Source organism: Eleutherodactylus coqui, chromosome 13 (genome assembly GCF_035609145.1).
Source record: "Eleutherodactylus coqui strain aEleCoq1 chromosome 13, aEleCoq1.hap1, whole genome shotgun sequence".
Taxonomy (NCBI): domain Eukaryota; kingdom Metazoa; phylum Chordata; class Amphibia; order Anura; family Eleutherodactylidae; genus Eleutherodactylus; species Eleutherodactylus coqui.
In genome coordinates this window covers 21,617,597-21,637,484 of record NC_089849.1, presented here as the reverse complement: position 1 = coordinate 21,637,484, position 19,888 = coordinate 21,617,597, and the positions used below count along the sequence as shown (strand labels likewise).

At 44.2% G+C, this 19,888-nt stretch overlaps 1 protein-coding gene across 2 annotated transcripts in view; it reads right to left on the bottom strand.

The window, feature by feature from the left end:
* Positions 1 to 19,888, bottom strand: part of ADA (adenosine deaminase) — a 99,463-nt gene that overhangs the window by 21,972 nt on the left and 57,603 nt on the right. For both annotated transcript variants that reach the window (XM_066586269.1, XM_066586268.1), the window contains exons 2-5: positions 10,379 to 10,440; positions 8,515 to 8,637; positions 4,043 to 4,186; positions 1,140 to 1,255 (exon numbers count right to left, since the gene is read on the bottom strand). In XM_066586269.1, the coding sequence (XP_066442366.1) occupies positions 1,140 to 1,255; positions 4,043 to 4,186; positions 8,515 to 8,637; positions 10,379 to 10,440 (445 nt within the window). The remainder of the gene's footprint in view (positions 1 to 1,139; positions 1,256 to 4,042; positions 4,187 to 8,514; positions 8,638 to 10,378; positions 10,441 to 19,888) is intronic.

The following is a 19,888-nucleotide window of genomic DNA, read 5'->3' as shown; positions in this document are numbered from 1 at the left end:
TTATTGACTATGGACTCTAGTGCTGGGGGCAAAGACTAACATAGTATGTTAGGTCGAAAAAAGACATATGTCCATCCAGTTCAGCCTATTTTCTCCCCAATGTTGATCCAGAGGAAGGCAAAAAAAAAACTCCCAATGAAGTAGAAGCCAATTTTCCCCATGTTAGGAAAAAAAATTGTACCTGATTCCAATCCAGCAATCAGAATAATCCCTGGATTACCGATCCTTCTGAATTAATTAGTAACTATAACCTGTCCATAGCTACCAATGCGATCACTTCTGATTGGTTGTTTTTGACCACCTGCACCACTTTTTGCATGTATTCTTTAGAAGCAGTATATACTTGTTTATACCCATTTACTAACATATTATTATTAACACCCTTGTAGGCCCAAGTAGCTCCATAGTTGTAGATCACAAAAAAACTGTTCAGTCTAAAGTGGCTTCACATGGTGACAACTATCATCGAAATAGTCGCTTGACAGAGCAAATATGAGCAATAGTTCTTCTGTGTAAATATGGCCACCAACCGGTTAATGAGCGAGAATTCATACACTAGTTACTTTGTTTCAGTTCACCTAAAAATAGTCGCTAGTTGTTAATTATCGCCTTGTATAAACAAGTGTTCGTTGTCTTTCAATGAACATCTTTGCAGGGAGGTGGGCACTTGTTCAGGTTGCCCCAACCATTGAACGCTGATTGGCTCCCACCTTTTCTTACAACATTTTACCCCCCCCTGTGTAACACTCATTGGTTCCCAAAAACACATAAATAAGTGTCAGTGATCCTTGATTGAACAGTCCCAAAATGGTCTTTGAAACAATACTCGCTGCTGCGGTCCTTCACTAGTTCGGCCTTTGAGGGAACACCCGATGCTGCAACCTCTGGCAGTAGCAAGAGTTCACTCGAAGACCACTCGCACATATTTATGTGCATCCAGTAACCAATGAGTGTGCTTGGAGAGGGCGTCAAAATTTCAAATACACGCCCACCAAAGAACCTCACGGCCCCTAAATAGTCAACAAACAATATTTCGTCCCATGTAAACGCTCCCAACAATTCGTTCAGCGATCATGACATTGAACAATTTATGCCAGGATAGAAGATAAAACAGAGCAGCGGGGGCTGGAATACATTACTTGGCATGTGCCGCATGCAGCATAGAATAGACCTGGCTTTGATGTTGAAGGCTTTTTCTCCTTCCCGTAATCCTTGATTAACAAGGTCAACCACAATATCCGGTGTGATGTCCCCCCTGTGGAGAGAAGAAAGGTATAAGGACAACAACAATATATAAGAAATATGAAAGAATCGCCACTGCAATGGCTACGGCAGGCACTAGTGGGCGCTGTAGATTTATTTCTTTTTTGCCTCTTTTCACCTATATTGTAGAGCAATCCTCATATATAAAGAGGAAACCTGAACATATTGTGAAATGGTGCCACGCCCAAGTCACCCTCCTCCTATGAAAGATATGGCAAGGAAATAAGTGGCTGCCTATAAAACTGGTCTTAACATGTACATGTGTCAAAAAGGAAAATTAAGTCATCTTCATACAGCTCTATAGAATCTATAGAATTAAAGGGGTTGTCCCGCGAAAGCAAGTGGGTCTATACACTTCTGTATGGCCATATTAATGCACTTTGTAATGTACATTGTGCATTAATTATGAGCCATACAGAAGTTATTCACTTTCCTGCTCCGTTGCTAGCGTCCCCGTCTCCATGGTGCCGTCTAATTTTCAGCGTCTAATCGCCGGATTAGACGCGCTTGCGCAGTCCGGTCTTCTTCTTTTCTGAATGGGGCCGCTCGTGCCGGAGAGCGGCTCCTCGTAGCTCCACCCCGTCACGTGCCGATTCCAGCCAATCAGGAGGCTGGAATCGGCAATGGACCGCACAGAAGACCTGCGGTCCACCGAGGGTGAAGATCCCGGCGGCCATCTTCACCAGGTAAGAAAGAAGTCACCGGAGCGCGGGGATTCAGGTAAGCACTATCCGGTTTTCTTTTTTAACCCCTGCATCGGGTTTGTCTCGCGCCGAATGGGGGGGCTATTGAAAAAAAAACAAAAAACGTTTCGGCGCGGGACAACCCCTTTAAATAGCCAGGTATATAGGCAATATTAGTAGGCTGCGGATATGCCATGAATCATTAGTTTATGTATAATGGGTTGATGGATATCTACGTAAGAGGGGAAGAGTAGTGCCTGGCTCCCCTCTTACTACTGTGGCGGCTCCCAGCCACTCAGAGGAGCAGCCGCTTCAGACACGCTACACTCCATCCCTTATTACTTACCCGAATCCCCGCTCTGCGACTTCTTCCTTCTTCTTCCTTCACCAAGATGGCCGCCGGGATCTTCACCCACGATGCACCGCGGGTCTTCTCCCATGGTGCACCGTGGGCTCTGTGCGGTCCATTGCCGATTCCAGCCTCCTGATTGGCTGGAATAGGCACACGTGATGGGGCGGAGCTACGAGGACCAGCTCTCCGGCACGAGCGGCCCCATTCACCAGGAAGAAGATCGTACAGCGCAAGCGCATCTAAAAACGCCAGAAGAAAGCGAAATTAGACGGATCCATGGCGACGAGGACGCTAGTAACGGAGCAGGTAAGTGAATAACTTCTGTATGGCTCATATTTAATGCACGATGTACATTACAAAGTGCATTAATATGGCCATACAGAAGTATATACCCCCACTTGCTGCCGTGAGACAACCCCTTTAAGGTGTTGCTGGAAGAGCTGAAGAGAAAGGCTCAAGAGAGCGCGCAACAGCAGGAGAACAGACACTGGCTGCAAAAGGACTGTGTGGAGAGCATCTTGGATGCTGTGGATAGGAACCGGAGGCTATTGTCTGCAAGGAGGACCAGAGCAGTTGTGCTATCTAACCCAGCCTGGTGGGAGGACATCTAGACAGCGATATGGATTTACAGAAACCGTGTTAGAGGAGGGCTCTAGACCTGGGACTAGCTTGGGACAGTCATAGTAAGCATTCACACACAACTTGCTGTAAGTGAGGCCGGCCTCAGTAGAACCATTAGGTGTGCACGCTGCTAGGGACTCAAACAGTTAAAAAATAGACCTGTTGTGTAGGATTTGAACTGTTTTAGTACTCGTGGTTACGAACTGAGAAAGGGCCACAGGGACACAAGCTTACATAATAGAGACTTCTCAGTCGGGGTTCGAAGACTGCAGTTAAAGTGGACAGTGTTGCAAGTAGTTGAGTGTTAACCTCTTAAAGTACAGACTGACCGATTTGTATTTCTGTTTAACAGGACTGAACTTTAAACTATCTTTTGTCTGCATCATTTCCTGTTGTGCATAAAGTATTATTGATCCTCAGATTTAGGCTCCCTGCACACGGGCATATTTGCATTTCGGAATCCAGGGCAGGCATTCCCCCCGGGTTCTGCAGCATCTATCGTCCATAGCATGCTACGGAGAGGTGCTTTTTCCTGCACATGAGCAGAAATCCATTGCGATTTTCCGTTTGTGGAGGAAAAAAAATTGCAGTATGTTCTATTTTTGAGCGGTGTCTACACGGACGGCTTCCATTAAAGTCAATGGAAGCTGTCCGACCAGCGGCCCTTCCGCAATAAACATTGCAGAAAGGTCGCGGGACCCGCGTCATTGCCTAGCGAAGACGCAGAATAATCTGTACTGCGCATATCCAACGGCAAGCCTTCCGGAGCATCCGCAGTACAAAAGAAGAAAACAAATGACAGGTACACGGGGTTACAGGACAGTCATAGGGTAGGATTCTGGTGAGGGATCCGGAATCTGACCCGGTCGTATGCAGGCGGCCTTAGTCATAGGCAGCAGTAAGTAAATCTACGGTAAAAGTTTAACTGCTTATTCCCTTTCATTTCTTTGTTTGTAAATAAATATTGTATCATCTTGTAACTCCTTCTGCTGCATCGTATCCTGAATCTGCATCACGAGACCACCACCCATGAAACCTGTACCATTAGGACTGACTACTTTCATCTAGTGGATGATTATAACATGAACACTATGGGATGGCACATACAAAAATCCTCACTTACTCTTTTTGTCCCCATGGGATTGGGTCCACTTTGGAGTTGGCCAAAAAGTGAGGACTGTATCTGACCTCCACATATATCACCCCTTCCTTGGCTTTCATTTCCACAAATTCATAGGCGACCCTCTTAATGGCTTCTCGGTCACCTCTAAAAGAAGAAACAGATGAATCATTCGTCAAATATAAAGCACAGGTAAAAGTTCTTTACATGGTATTAGAAATGCTTTCAGAAACGGCACCCCTCTGGGTCATAGGCTCTGTCTGGTTTTGCAGATCTGCCCCATTTAAGAGGATGCTGGAACACCAGACAGGGGGTACTCACAAACCCTTTAACGCCAGGTTTCTGGTGTTAAAGAATCGCCCTCGGCACTTTAATAAAACGTGGTCAGAGTTTCACAAAAAAGGGGTCATGGTCCCACAGATTTACTATAATTCATACCAGAATGTGATGTAAATTTTAGCCGAAATCTAATGGAAGATATTGGTAATCTAAATTCCACCCCTTGAATTATCAGTGTCTCATGCTGTTGCTCTGTCTTATCACCATGCTTTACACTGCAGCTCTCCTGATTCCGATTGGCTTCTGTATATAAAGACAAGCGCACCAGGGAGTCATTGATTACCATCGCAGTAACTGTAAACTACAAGTAAGGACTATCAATATAACTACAAGTACAACATGCCCCTATCCTTTGCTGGTCTGAAAGAGTGCCAACAGACATAATAGCAGTCGGAGCTGGTACTACTGTTCACACTGGCAGAGCATTGGTGGTATAGTGATGAATGATCGGTACTATGATCATTTGTCCCCATACTAGGTGCATTTCTCGGGAGCATAGCCCCCTGTTCACACAGGAGAATGTGCTGCCAACAAACGACTGTTTTTGTTTTGATGCCGACATAAAGAGTCAAAGTTGATGCATAAGCATATGCTCGCTCATCAGCTGATCGCCGGCATAGCTAGACAGCCCTGCAACTTAATAGTGAGGAAATAGCCCCAAATGGGTCCCAGTAAGGGGGATCTGCTTTACAGATTACGTCAGCATCTGGAAGTATTCCTAATGTGGTGCAGAGTAAGGATCAGGCAGATCGTATTGCATTATGTCCTTGTATGCACTTGAACATCTCGGCGGTTTCTCATCCTCCAGTATTACAGCCTCACATGATGGACGCTCGGTCTCCACTGATAACCAGCATGTGATGAGGAGTCATGAACGCGCTCAGCCGAGTACACATCGGATTAAAGTGAATCCCAGACTTTTATCATCAAGGCTGGATAATCACCGTAAGCCTGAGGTGCGCATAGAGGGAAAAACTAATAATGAAGTGTATAAAGCCGCAGGAGAGTAGATCCCGGATCTCACCTAGATTATATAATGTCCATTCATTTCAGTAGAGGGTAGCCATGTATGTGAGGTCTACTAGAATGGGGTATAGGATCGCCCTGGTTCTCAGTGGATGGAAAGAAATCGGCTGGGATTTTTTGACATTTAAGAAGACTTTTTACAATGGTTGATAATTGTCTTAATGAGCGTTAAAACGAATATTCGTTCCTGATTACTGCACCCACGTGAACAGGGCAGTGATCAGCTTGTTTCTTGGCTGATCATATCTTCTAAGCGGCCACAAATATCATCATCGACAGCAGCACATTTCCTCTTCTAGACAGGATGCGCTGCCAATGATAATAAAAGCGAATGGGAAAAAAAAAACTATCGTATTAAGGGCTCCGTCAGACGAGCATTTTTTTTTTTGCACACCTATGTGCGCAAAAGAAAGCGCATCTGAAAACAAACATTGGTTCCCGATGTAATCTTATAGGACATCCATGCAGCGGCAAGGTTCGTGCTACATGTGAAATATCCCCGCGGGGAGTACCCTCATCACTGAACACTGACAGCACTGTCACAGTGTTCAGTGACAAGGGGACTTCCCACGGAGATGAAGGAATCCGCTGCCACAGCTGTGGCAGAGGATCGCGATCTTTTCCCATTGCTTTCAATGAGGCTGGGACTGCAGCTGGCCCCATTGAAAGCGATGGGCTGCAGGCAACCCCACAGTAATTTTCGGAGAAGGGCTTGAAATATAAGCCCCTCCCTGAAAATCATCCCTAGCTGGTGTAAAAAATATATATACTCACCTCTCCGCCGCTGTCGGGGCTCAGCGCATCTTGATACTTGGCTCCCTGGTACTGCACTGAAGTTCTTTTTTAGCAGGCGGGGATAGGCCTTATAGGGCTGTGTATGATTGGCTGAGTGCTCAGCCAATCACAGGCAATGCTCAGCCATTAAATGACAGCTGAGTGTTGCCTGTGATTGGTCACAGCGGCCAGCCATTCATTAAATTCAATGAATGGCTGAGCACTCAGCCAATCAGACACAGCCCTTTCAGGAGGCAGGGATTTTTAAATTCCTGCCTGCTGAAAGTGCTTCAGTACAGTTCAGGCATGGAAGAGAGAACACGCGCTGAGCCCCAACAGCGGCGGAGAGGTGAGTATATACTTTTTTTATTTTTTACAGAAGCTAGGGATGATTTTCAGAGAAGGACTTATATTTCAAGCCTTTCCCCGAAAATCACTCCAGGGGTTGCCTGCATCCCATTGCTTTGAAAGCAATGGGCACGGAGCCATGGTCATGCGCATTTTGCTAATTCGTGGAGGTTTTTTTTTGCACACTTAGATGTGCAAAAAAAAGACGCTCGTCTGACTCAGCCCTAAAAGGGAACCTGTTGCCACCTATGAGCTCCATAAACTAAGGGTCCTTTTACATGGGGCGACCTGTGGGGCACAGATGCCACTGTCACCAATGAAAGTCGGCATACGGACAGTGCATCGGACTAATCTCTGCAGGCTGTATATGTAAATACACCCAGAGAGAACAGGGTTTGTGTGCGCACAGCCTGCAGAGAGGAGTCCGCAGTACTTTCTGTACACCAATTTTCATGGGTGACAGATTGGGAATGAGAAGCCGGGCAAGTATAAAAAGGATGTACCTGGGCTGCACAGGACTTGTTCCATGAGTACCCTAACTTAGTTTATGGTGCAGCTAAGTGGTGACAGGTTCCCTTTAACGATTGTCATTCCCATACAGTTTGCATCTACCTGTCTGGAGGCCCTTTGAACAAGTACCAATCAAGTTGTTATATTATCACACGTGAAAGGACCCTGACTGGTATCACAGTTCTCTAGGGGTTCTCCGGGAATTAAAGGGGTTGTCCAAAATTAGAATCTGTGCCACATATGTGCATTGACTATGTCTAGTATTACAGCTCATCACCTTCAAGTGAATGGAGCTGAACTGCAATACCAGATATAGGCCATGGACAGACATGCTATTGTTTCCAGGACTCCACAAGTAGTACAGTGAGGGGGTGACAGGTCCCCATCATTATTTATTCAACCACAGCCACTTCTCTCTGCTTGGTGCTCCAGCAACATAAGGGCAGCCATGCCTGGTACTGCAGCACAATGGATGAGCTATTGTGCATGTACAAATGTGAGGGTATATGTATATATTGCCATAGGTTTTTTATGCTTTTATTCCTGTATGCAAGTTCTATTCAAAGCTAAAATGAGAAAAACTTAATATGTCGCCTTATATCAGATATTCCAAAGGTTTGCAAGGCTGAGAGAGATGTGTCCAGAAATTCAGAGATGATACAGAACCGGACCCGAAGGCCGCATGTTTGGCTGTTTTCCCAGAGGCGCCGTATCAAGATAACGACTGTTTAACTACATATATGACTATCACTGCCTCGAACGCAGCTGCGGACTTCACATATATGGTTATGCGGTGAATTTGAGCCAATGAGACCATTACCCATTCCTAGTGATGTGACCAAAGGGTATAAGACCCCATGTAATCTGTAATAAAGTGCACAGTTATGTCCCCGTGTGAGGAATTATACCAGACCTCCATGTGTGGTGTCTCTTCTTTACCGCCGGCAGCGGGGCATTGGGGTGGGCCTGATTGGTGCTGTACGCAGAAATTTCCCTGACACAAACAATAAAGGGGACGCAACGCTCCTGTTCATTGTGCTGATTGGCGAAGGCCCTACAGGATGGGCCCACATCAATCAAACACTGATGGCCTACAATATGGATGGGACATAAATGTTTAAGTCCTGCATCCCTTTAAGGTCAAAAGCTTTACAGAAAGCTGGACAATAGATGGTGACACAGCCGTGTGCAAAACAACATAACTTTAGCAGCTGCATAACCCGAGCCTAAGGCATCAACCTCCTCTGTCAAAATCTAGTCCCATCCAGGACCTTATTAACTTCTTCAAAAATCTTCCTCTGCCTCCATAAACCCAGAAAATACAGAAAAACAGAGCAAGAATTCGCCCGAGGATTTGTTTTCTTTACTATTGGGATCAGAGAACATCTGGTTTATAAACAGTTACATATGAGACTCAAATGGAAAAGAAATCCAATTTCGTTAATGACAGGAGTTGGCGGGGCTGGTGAGTGACTCACGCTATGGCAGGCATGTAATGGGCGAATTTGGCCAGAAATTCTGTAAGACTGAGAGGTTCATCGTAGGAGATGATCTTGAGGAGTTCATCCACCGAGTCTGCTGGAATTTCGATCTGCCTTTTCCTGGATAGAAAAAAATTGTAGATTAGTAGCTATATAATCAGAAACAGTACTTTTTGGAGTCACAAGGAAAGATAATGCGGCTCTATGGTATGAAGATTCCAGCAAACAGACTTCATATCTCAGCTTCAGAAGTGCACAAACAGGAGAGGGGGCTCCATACTACAAATTAAAATGCGTCCCGAACGTGATGTCGGTTTTGCCATTTAAAAAACAAAGTCAAAAACCTTCAACAAATAAATTAAATGACCAGGTACACATATGCCATTGCTGCAACAAATCCTGTCACAGAAACATGTTTCAGCACTTCTACACATTTAAGATCTCAATAAAAATACTTAATTCTTTTATATACTAACCACATAAAAATACAAGGTTATTTGCGCATATTTTGATCAAAACATGTGGACCCATCCACCACATCCAGGCAACCATTGCGTATGGACGGGTACCCAATTCTGTCATACACCTCTCCTTGCACCTTACCCTGTTGAAGCGTGTCTCTGTTACTGCATTTGTTGCAGTCATGGCTTACTTGCACCTGCACATTTATTTGTTGGAAATGGTTTGCTTTTTAGTTGCATTTGCACAGGAGAGGCAGCAATTTTGTTTTGTACTCCATCCATCTATTCCTTTGCCCCTTAAATTAGAGTACCTATTTTCCCTGAACCCATTGAGGTTTAGACCCAGAGAGCAATGTTTGTTAGCTGTAGGAACCCATACAAAAGCAATTGTTGTCTGGACATGGCGGATGGGCCCACATGTTTTGATCAAAATATTCACTAAGAATCTTGCATTTTTATTCAGTCAGTATATATAACAGCTTTGTGTTTCATTAAATGTGTATGAGTGTGTCAGCGTGTATTTTTGTTACTGGTCTTGCAAATCAGGACACAATAGCCTAGTATTAGTTTTTACCTTCAAGCCCTCTTGGGCCAGTTCCTCACCCCCATGTTTGTTTAAAAAAAAAATACATCTGCTGGAGAGGTTTTCACTATCCAATAGCAAAAGTGATAGAATGGCCTGGGCTGTACCCACCTCTCCTCAAGGAGCCTATAAGAACTGCATCCATCTGCTTCTACACCTGCTGAAAGCTACATTTTTTTTAAAGAACTGTTCCATGAACTGTAAGCACAGAGGGGCAGGCTTGTGTAAATTTGCCTGAACAGAGGCATTCTGAGCTATTTTAGGAGTGTTACTGGGAAGAGTTGGGAGTTTGGGTCTGCATCCCATTCTCATCTTGTGTTATTAATAAGGAAATTTAGGTGGAGAGCATCTTTAAGTTTCCTTAATGGGGTTTAACAAAAAAAATAAAAAATAAAAGTTATTCCCAAGCCACAGGATAGGAGACAACTTGTTTATCGATGGGGGCCCCATCTGTGATCACTCCCAATCCAGAAAACGGAGCTTCAGAGCGTCCCAGAATGAATGGAGTGGAGTGGTGGCTGCGCATAAGCATAGCCATTCCATTCTTTTTAAAAGGACCACCAGAAATATCCCAACACTTGAACTTGGCTATCCCTAGCAGCCAATCTATAGGTGTGTTGTTGCAAACTGACACAGTTTTGCAATGTGGTTATTGGCTGTACAGTTGAAACGTGTTTAGATAAATGACTTTACCCATAAAAAAGGTACTGCCAAAAACGGCCTCACAGTTATAAAATATATGCCGGTAATTGGCTACTTGGCATGCTACTGCCACATGAGCCCATCCTGAAAGTACATAGCATGATTAGATAATTACCTTGCAAAATGGAGGATTGTCTCTGGTTTGAAACTCCCATCCAGGTGAACGTGAAGCTCAACCTAAAAAAAAAGGGAAAAAAAACACAAATAAGTTAAACAGTTTACAAGACAACTTCTAAAAACTCATTCTTCAGCGGAGATTCCATTTCTACTGGCCAACTCCAACGATGAAAACACAGTAATATGGCCTGGAAGATAAAGGGCCTTTGAGATGGCCCGCTAATCAGGCAAGACCTTTGACCCCAACATTCTTTTGCCCAATCATCGGTCTGTTTAAATATACAAATGATCAGCCAATGAACAAACAAATGTTTATTTGTCTGCTGATCGACTAATTTATGCAAGTATAAAAATGCCCGTTGGTTGGCTGCACATCTGCCCATGTACATATAGGAGGGGTACAGCCGACCAATGACAGCTCTATGGGGACGAACAACCATAGTACTGATCATTCGTTCCTGTAGTACAGATAATCTGAGCGCTGGCCAATATGCTCATCATCGGTCAGAGCTTGTAGTATGGGCAGATTAGAGCCCCTTATGACTGATATACAGTACTTTCTGTTTAGGACTATTTTTGAAGGGTCAAACCACTGGGAAATCTAGACTACCTGACATTAGATGTAGTCGGCATATTGGTTAAAAGGGATATGATAGTTGACGCGTTTTTGTTTTTGAAGGTTCTCAGTGAGTCACTAGATGCACAGTTCTGACAATCCCTAAGTCAGCTGAATCCTTATCACTGTACTCACAGAGTAGGACTGGATCAACATGTGTGATGAAGATACAGACACTGTGACGTCAGTTTACGTACTTTTTATGGTATCCAAACCAGAGTCATGATGTTTTGCCCTTCTTGGTATTTCTTGTGCCAATTTATTGATAAAGAAAGTTGAAGACTAAAGAAGTGGAACACGAAAAGTATCAAAAGTTATGGACACCTTTGGAGGGGGGGGGGGATTTTTTTTCACTTAAACCTTTGAGATTTCCCTGCATAGCTTCCATTTTGGCGAAGTACGACACGTTTCTAACACTACGCAAAAGAGAGGTTCGACATTGGAGCTCTCTTCTGCATATGTATATTACAATGTGCATAGGAGAGATCCGACATCGGAGTTCTCCTCTGCAAAAGTGTAATATGCATATATAATATACATATGTGTAAAATTATCCATGAAACTGGATTGGGAAGGGTTAAATGCATGTATTTTGGGCTGACAATCATTTTTGCACTAGGGTTTAATTAAAAACTCTCCACGATTTGTCTTTTGCAGCTTTTACATATCGTTGTATATAGAAACTGCAGACTGAGTATCAACAGGAGATCCGTCAGGGAGGTTGGCCTGGCTTGGTTTCCCTCTGTGCTCTCCTTTGGTGTTTGGTGGTGCTAAAGACTTTTGAGAAGATGACCGTGGATGGCAAAGAAAATAAACAAGCCAATATTTAATAGTGAACATATTAGAAGATGACCCAGCTCACTGGAGAAGATTTGAAAGAGTTGGAGAGAAAAAAAGAGGATGACCTGGAAAAAGCTGAAGACGAAACCATAAAAAGGACATTGAGGAGCCGAAGACTCAAACAGAAAACTGAACATTCAGGAGGACAATCATCAAGACTAAGGAAGTTTATACAGGTTCATCATCACGCCCAAGTGTTCCTCCAATTACTTATTCACCCAACAATGGGGCCATATAAAGGGACCAATGACCAGCCGACAAATGACCAAACGCTTATTCAATGGCTCATTGGCTGGTTGATGCAATTATAAAATTGCTTGACGATCGGTGGTACATCTTCCATTGTGAACGGGGAGATGTACAGCCAACCCATTGGGGATGAACAATCGTATTACCAATCGTTCATGCCCATAAACGGATTCTCGGCCCGAGTAAAAGAAAATTAAATGAACGTCTATCCAAGTGTATATCAATCTGTGCTTGCTACATTGGGCTGAGAATTTGGCCAATGTAAATAATAATCCTCATAAATCATGTTGCGCTATCATCCAGCTTACCTTTAATTGTCATTTCCCCAAATATCTCCACCACAGAACTTGGCCTAGTGGTTGACGTCTATGATGAATGACCTTCAGGAATACGTGATCTCGGTCGTCCATTCATCATAAATAAGAGATTTTTGGAAATTTGGTGGATTTGCCTGAAGATTAATTGCCCATACGCTCTATATTAAGACAGCTGTTTGGTCTTCTGGCTGCCAAATTGCATGTTCTTGATCTGGTTCCACCTCCTCATCGGGGAATACAGATCTGCCATTATAATGACATCCACATCTCCCAAAGAGGAAAAAGTCTACTCCGTCCATTGGGAGCCCCTAACTTTCCATTATGAGCGTTGCTGCATATCCAAAAGGTCAAATAGTTTTTCCTAATAACATAAACAGCTGACTTTCTCTAAAGCAGCACAAATAATCCCAGAGCTAGCGTATTCCCAGGTGGCTTTATTTCACAACTTCTCATATACATATATAATTGCCAAGGATGAATCTGAGGGTGCGGCGCTCTGCGCCGCCGAGTCTTCCCAGCCATCGTGTGACAGAGGACAGCTGTTTGGAGGCAATGGGAAAGCTAAAGGGGCAAAACTAGGCCATCGTTGTTCTAACTGCGTAGGGCGCAGGTATGCCGACCCTCATGGGTGTCACCTATATGTCAAGCCTAGACGCAATTAATGTCCGCAATCGACCAACATATACATAAATTAAGACACCAAAACGTGGAAAACACTAATATAGGAGTGGGAACGCTCTCCCTAACTAACTTCGGACCCTGTCTAAAAGCAGGATGATCGTCCTGATGAGGCCCATGTCTCAAACGTAGGGCAGCTAGCTTGTCTCTAGTTGGAGGATAGGTAGGGTACACAGAAAATGGGAATGCTATCTATATATATAACCAGACTTATCATGCAGGAAAATAACCAGCACCCATGTAGAGGAGGATCACGAATAGATACACTTCCGTTATAGCCGATTGGCCGGCTAGGGGATACACCTCCCTGTCAGCCAATCAGTCCGTACACCATAAGAGATATTGTAGCAGGAAGGAGAAGAAGGAAACATTAAACATTGATGGATTCCTGACAGACAACTCCTAAGGGAACTTCTGCAGTGACAGAAAACAAAGAGTGATTCCTGAAAGACCAATCTCAAAGGAACATCTACAGTGACAGTAAAAAGGCAGTCATCGATGATGATCATCGAATGAGAGGGAACATCCGCAGAAGGTGGGGTGACGCCATGACTCCACTTCCTGATTGCGTGCCACAACAACCTTGTTTAATACTGTATATATATTAAAATTGTTTGAGATTAGGAACTTTTGGATTTGGTGGACGAGGGGTTTGCAGGTGGAGATACCAAAAAAATAGTCACTGTGAATGTTATGGGTTCCCTCTCAAGTTCCAAGCTCAGGTTCTCGTGTCTGCCATAGACCTACAATCACAGCAATTTTTGGATAGGGAAACCAGCCCTAGGTTTAAGCCATCCTTCGCCCCTATGAGTGATGGAAAGCATACGACCATGGGATGGATAGGTATGCTGGCACTGGATCTCTTGTTGTACATTAACCACAGTTCCGATAGCAATTTGTACACAACAAGGGATCATAAAATAGTAAATTAATCAGATAATTAGTAGTCGTGGCATTAAGTATCAGTTTTAATTAGCTAATTACTATGCATGCCCAAAGAAACCTTGCCAGATTTGCTGAGCCAGGCTCCTGCAGCGATGGACTATGATACCTTCTGCATTCAAAAACACATTACTGTTCGCTGAATCACACGGAAAAGACCACTAAATGATTAGTTATCAATAAAGACCAAAGGGTAGATGATAATATAGAAGGTCTCAAAGGAGGTCAGGAATTTACAGTTATGCTGTATACTGCTTGGCCACTTAATTAAAGACACTCATCTAGTCAAGTGTTGGACCTACTTTTGTAACTGCTGCAATTAGTCATGGCATATACAGTATGTTACACACAAAATGACCCCTTTTTAGAGACCCCTATCCAGTAGCATGTTGGACCACCTATGGTCTTCAGAGCCGCAGCAATTTGCCCTGGTGTTGATTCCACTAGGTGAGGACATTGTTCTAGAGGAATATCGGCCCCTGCGGACAGGAAGCTTCTTGCAGTTGCCACAAATTAGAAAACAGGTACTGCCATGTTCTGACCTGCTAAGAGGAAGGGGAAGTGCTGTTGGCATCAAATTTTGACCTTCCATCAACATGGTGCAACAGAACTCTGGATTGATCTGACCAGGTGATGTTTTTCTACTCCTCTGTGATTCCGGTTTAGCGCTTTTATGCCCACTGGAGTGTCGCCTTTCCATTTCTCTGGTCTGCTAGTTGTCTGCTATTATAGCCCATCCATGCTAAAGGCCAACGAGCTGTGTGTTTGGACACGTTAGTTGGAGCACAAGCGTTGTATTTGGCTATGATATGCTTCACTGTGCAGCGCCTGTTTATTAGAACGAGTCCTGACATCCTCCTCTGACCCCTTTCATTGACAAGTTGTTTTTGTCCACAAGACCCCCTTTCGCCGAACGTTTTTCTCGATCACGTACCAATAACCAGGCCTCGCTGGAAGTCGCTCAGATCGCTGGATTCTCCCATCTAATGTGTATTAACACTGAAACTGATCCACAGAAAACTTGACCCAGGAGTATAAAAAACTTGTCACAGGGACCTGATTTCCATACTTGGAAACTCCAGCCTTGAGAGGGCTGGGGTCTCTAATCAAGTGTTCGTTCAATGTAAGATTTCCGTCTACGTACTCAGAGGTCTTAAGCGCCTCAAACTAGGGGCATGGTGTGTACCTCTTATGTTATGTAAGGAGCTTCGGACACATTGAAGTAAATAAGCAATACCCCAACAGACTGAAATAAGAGATTGGCCCTTTGTGTAGCACATAGTAAAAAGTCCAGTGGCCTAAAGCTTTTAAAGGGTCTGCCTTTTTTCTAGATACAGCGCCACTCTCGTCAACAGGCTGTGTCTGGTATTGCCTGACATGGGATGAGCTGCAGTGACTACCCATGACAAAACTGCTTCCGTTTCCAGATTAGGAGCAAAATGAACATGACCTTACCTTTGCCACCTAAACTTTAAGAGTCACTTGACATGAGCAGCAGTGAATTTTGGATTCCATTCCTATATTTTTAGAACGACCTCTATGATCTCTGGCCAAGAAGTTGATATTAAAGTTCTGGAGATCTTCAAAATCTGGTTGTAAAACTAATTAATCCATTCCTGGAAATGCATTTATTAGCCACACCAATACGAACCTGGGGGGGTCACATGGAGAATTCATATCCCCCAGTCACCTTCTTGGAGATTTTCCATCAAATTGCAAAGTTATACTCGGTAAGGGATATGCTTGACCTATGGGTGGTGTGTGCAGCGCCGGCTACACGCAGTGCTGGGATACATTTAACCCAGCTTTGTAGTTAGTATTACAACCTGAAGGCCTCATGCAGACTACTGTATTATAACTCAATTACACCCTCATAGTAGTACAGAGTGGTAATATATGGCATCTCTACTGCGCCTCGATGAGCCTCTAATTTCATATGGAGGGATAGATATTTTACCTGTTAGATTCTGCATGGAAGAAGATCATGCCAACAATTAAATGCCATTCAGAAGAACATAAAAAGATCACGCCCCTTTATTTAGGCCACACCCCTTCTTTACATGCCATAAACACCTATAGTAAGAAGCCCCTCTTTGTGACCCCTACAGTAATTAGGACCATTTGCTGGTAAAGCATTGTTCAGCTACTTTATTTGGGTTTTCCAGGACTAAGGGTACTTTTACATGGGCAGATAGTCACCCCAAGTAATTGCTCTAAGGAGCAATTATGGGCGATTCTTGTACCCTGTAAACATGGGACCCAACAGGGTAATTGAGCGAGACTCTCTAACTTGTCGGGACCCACTTAGTTATCAGCTCACCTAAAAACCAAGCAACTGTTGGCCCATTTAAATGGGCTGTTGGTCATCTATGTTGGTCTATCAACAACTGCCTGTTTATTCTGAATGGAGGTGGGAAGAGATCTCTGTGCGCTCCGCCTCCATTCACTGAGCCATTATTACTCCTGTGTGGAGCAATAATTGTTGGGATAACTACCACCCGACAGTTGTCCCATGAAAAGGTACCCCAACGTATTGTTGACTCATTCTCAGGATAGGTCATCAGTAGAATATTGGTAGGGGGTCTACCTCTCAAGACCTCTGCCAATCAGCCGACGGTAAGTGCTTTGGCCTTGTCTCAGGCCATGTTCATCGATCACATAGCCTGTTAGAAACTCAGTCCCATTCAAGTGAAGGGGATTGAGATGCTATACCAGACACAACCACTAGTAAATGTATGGCGTTGTTCCTGGTATGCAATGATGTGGCCATGGTGCTCACTCAAGCACTTTTACTGCTTCAAACAGCTGATTGGCAGGGGTCCCAAGCAGTGGACCCCAACTAATAGGATAGTTCATCTATATACAGAGGGCAGGTCATCAATATCTTAGCCCCAGATAGATATTGCTTCTAAAGTGCCTGAATACTGCAAAATAAAAACTAAGCTACAGTATAATTGTCCATTCGCTCTCCTGCCACTTTGGTCGCTGTCCCACAGGTCTCAATTCGACTTCCAGCAACCGGTCGCAACCTATCATGCACTTTCTAAAAAATATTTAAAGTCGCTGACAACGACTCTCCCCTTTGTGCCATTTTCTTTTTCACCTGTCTGGGAGACTTACCACCTCTTCTGGGAGTGCGGTAGGTCTCCCTTTTTCCAGCAGTCTCCTGGAATTTCTAGGAGAGTTGGCTAGTATGAGCTATGCTCCATTAGATGCTGTCCATAGGTGAAAGCCTTAAATGACAGTCATTTCTGGGTTTTTTATGGTTACTACCTTACTTTTTAGAAGCAAATGGAGCTGAGCTGCAATACCAGACAAAACCCATGAACTGGTGTGGTGCTGTTTTTGGAAGAAATCCAGCATGTTTTTCCAATTCTGTACATCCCATTTAAAGGGATACATCCCAGACAGAAATACTATTTATGACCTATCCTCAGGATAGTTCATCAACAGTTGATCAACCGGGGTCCACCACTTGAGATCAGCTGATTGAGACTACTGCTCTGAAGCCTATGCAGTGACCAGCACTTGTAAATGATTTCAACCAGACCCCAGCCTGCAGTTACAAGCACTGACCACTACACAGGAGTCGGAGCAACAGCTTCTACTCCAACTCCTCTGTATCCCGGCGCTGATTGCAGGTGCCCAATCAGCTGATCCGCAGCGGTCCCGAGCAGTTTGATCCGACCGATCAACTATTGATTACCTATCCTGAGACTAGGTCATCAATAGTATTTCTGCCTTGAAAACCCCTTTAACTAGCATGGATCATGCCTTCACTAGTACACCCGAGCGATTTGGATTCAGGAGGGTTGGAGCTTACGTATCCCCCGTGGTATGCAATACCGGCCATATTTGTTTCCCTTGGAACAATCACAGACATGGATGTTGGTGGACGACCATGCGGTGTAAGACGGTGGACACAAACACATCACAGGGTCGGGGATTTCTGCAAACCACATTACAAGGAAATGAATAGTACAGTCGCAGATACTTCTGCAACAAATCTGCAGCCTGTAAATGTGCCAGGACAAGCCTACGGTGGGCAAGTCAGGCCCTGAAAGCTGGCACCCTACAACCATCAAGGACTTCCAGGAAGAAGTATTTCATCACTTGGAGGAACAGAAACAACATAGACATGCTGATTGTACAAACCACAGGAGCTGTTCATTTAGTCATCAGCCTTCTATAGGGGATGCAGGGGATGCGGTTGCACCCGGGCCCAGGAGCCATAGGGGGCCCATAAGGCCTCTCTTCTCTATATAGGGAGCCCAGTACTATGAATAAAGCATTATAGTTGGGGGCCCCGTTACAGGTTTTGCATTGGTGCCTACAGGGTTCAAGTTACGCCTCTGATCCCGACCCCCGCGTTATTCCAGGTGCAGCATTGTGGGGGATATCCTATGTACTAAGAGGCTACTATAGGGGAACCACACCAAAAAGCCAGAAGAGCTTCATGGGCAGGAGTAAATAAACAGCACATTCTTCTTCCAGGCCTCCGGCTTGTGTGTTGGAGGCTTCATCGTCAGGGTCAGCATGTTCAGCAATGACACAGCTATGTAAATATCACCCAGTGTCCTTGTTCTTCCGCCTTGCCTGCAGCGACATTGCGGAGGCTCCGGCCTCTGTACACAAGCACGACCTTTGATGAGACGAAATTACTCCAACTATTGTCTTGTAATTTCTGATAGGAGAACAAGTGCGTCATAAACATTAACCCCTCAGCCACCAAAATCCGATCTTCCCTCTACGAACGCAAATCGCCATTCACACATTTTTACTCATTAACTTTGCTCCCCGTATCCAAGTTCCTTGGTGACAAAGTGCAGGATGCAATCAATGATGATCCGGTGCCATTAATAACCCAGAGAAATAACGAACCATTATTTCTGCGCTTCCTCTTTAAACTCTTAAAGGGACCGTTCAGTTTCAGAAGCACATTTTGGTCTGGGAATGGAGGGAGCAGTAAGGTTACCTGCTGTTGGTTTTCTGTGCCGATGCCCCTCTGATCCACCAATTTCGGGTCCCATTTTCAACTGTCCAAGATGGCCGATACAATCTTAGACTACCAATGCACTATACCTGCTCTCTAATTGGCCAGCACTGGTCATGAGATCAGTGCCGGACAATCATAGCACAGTGTGCATTACTTAGCAATAAAATTGCAGTGGCCATCTTGGACTGGATCTTGAACTAGCGGATCGGAAGGACATCGGCAGAGAAGAACACCAGGAGTTGATGCTTTCCCCAGAATTTTGCCACAGAATTGAAAGGTGCTTTAAAGGGAATCTGTTACCATCTTTTGGAACTGCCCCTACTAAGAGCACCATGAGGTAGTGCCTGTCACATGGATTACAGTGATAGGTCTACTGTGGAGATCCGTGCAGTAGTTTTGGAGAAGCCCAAACTAGTCTGGGATATTCATGAGCTGCAGCCTAGCCACACCCACCACTGCCTGCAGCCAATGATTGGCAGCTCTCTCTATGCACAGACTGCAGTCAATCATTCGTTTACAACATTCACCACGTGGTATAAATAACAGGATAGCATTATTCTTTGGGTCTGCAAGTTTACGGAATAGATTTAAAAATAAATGTTTTTACTACCCGTGTTTCCCCGAAAATAAGACAGTGTCTTATATTAATTTTTGTTCAAAAAGGTTTAACTTTTTTACATGTATAGCTGCCTGGACACTATTTAAATTGACTTTTTAAATTAACTGTTAGCAGGGCTTAATTTTGGAGTAGGGCTTATATTTTAAGCATCCTCAAAAAGCCTGGAAAATCATGTTATGTCTTATTTTCAGGGTATGTCTTATTTTCAGGGAAACAGGGTACCTTTTTTTTTAGAAAAAAATAATTGCTTC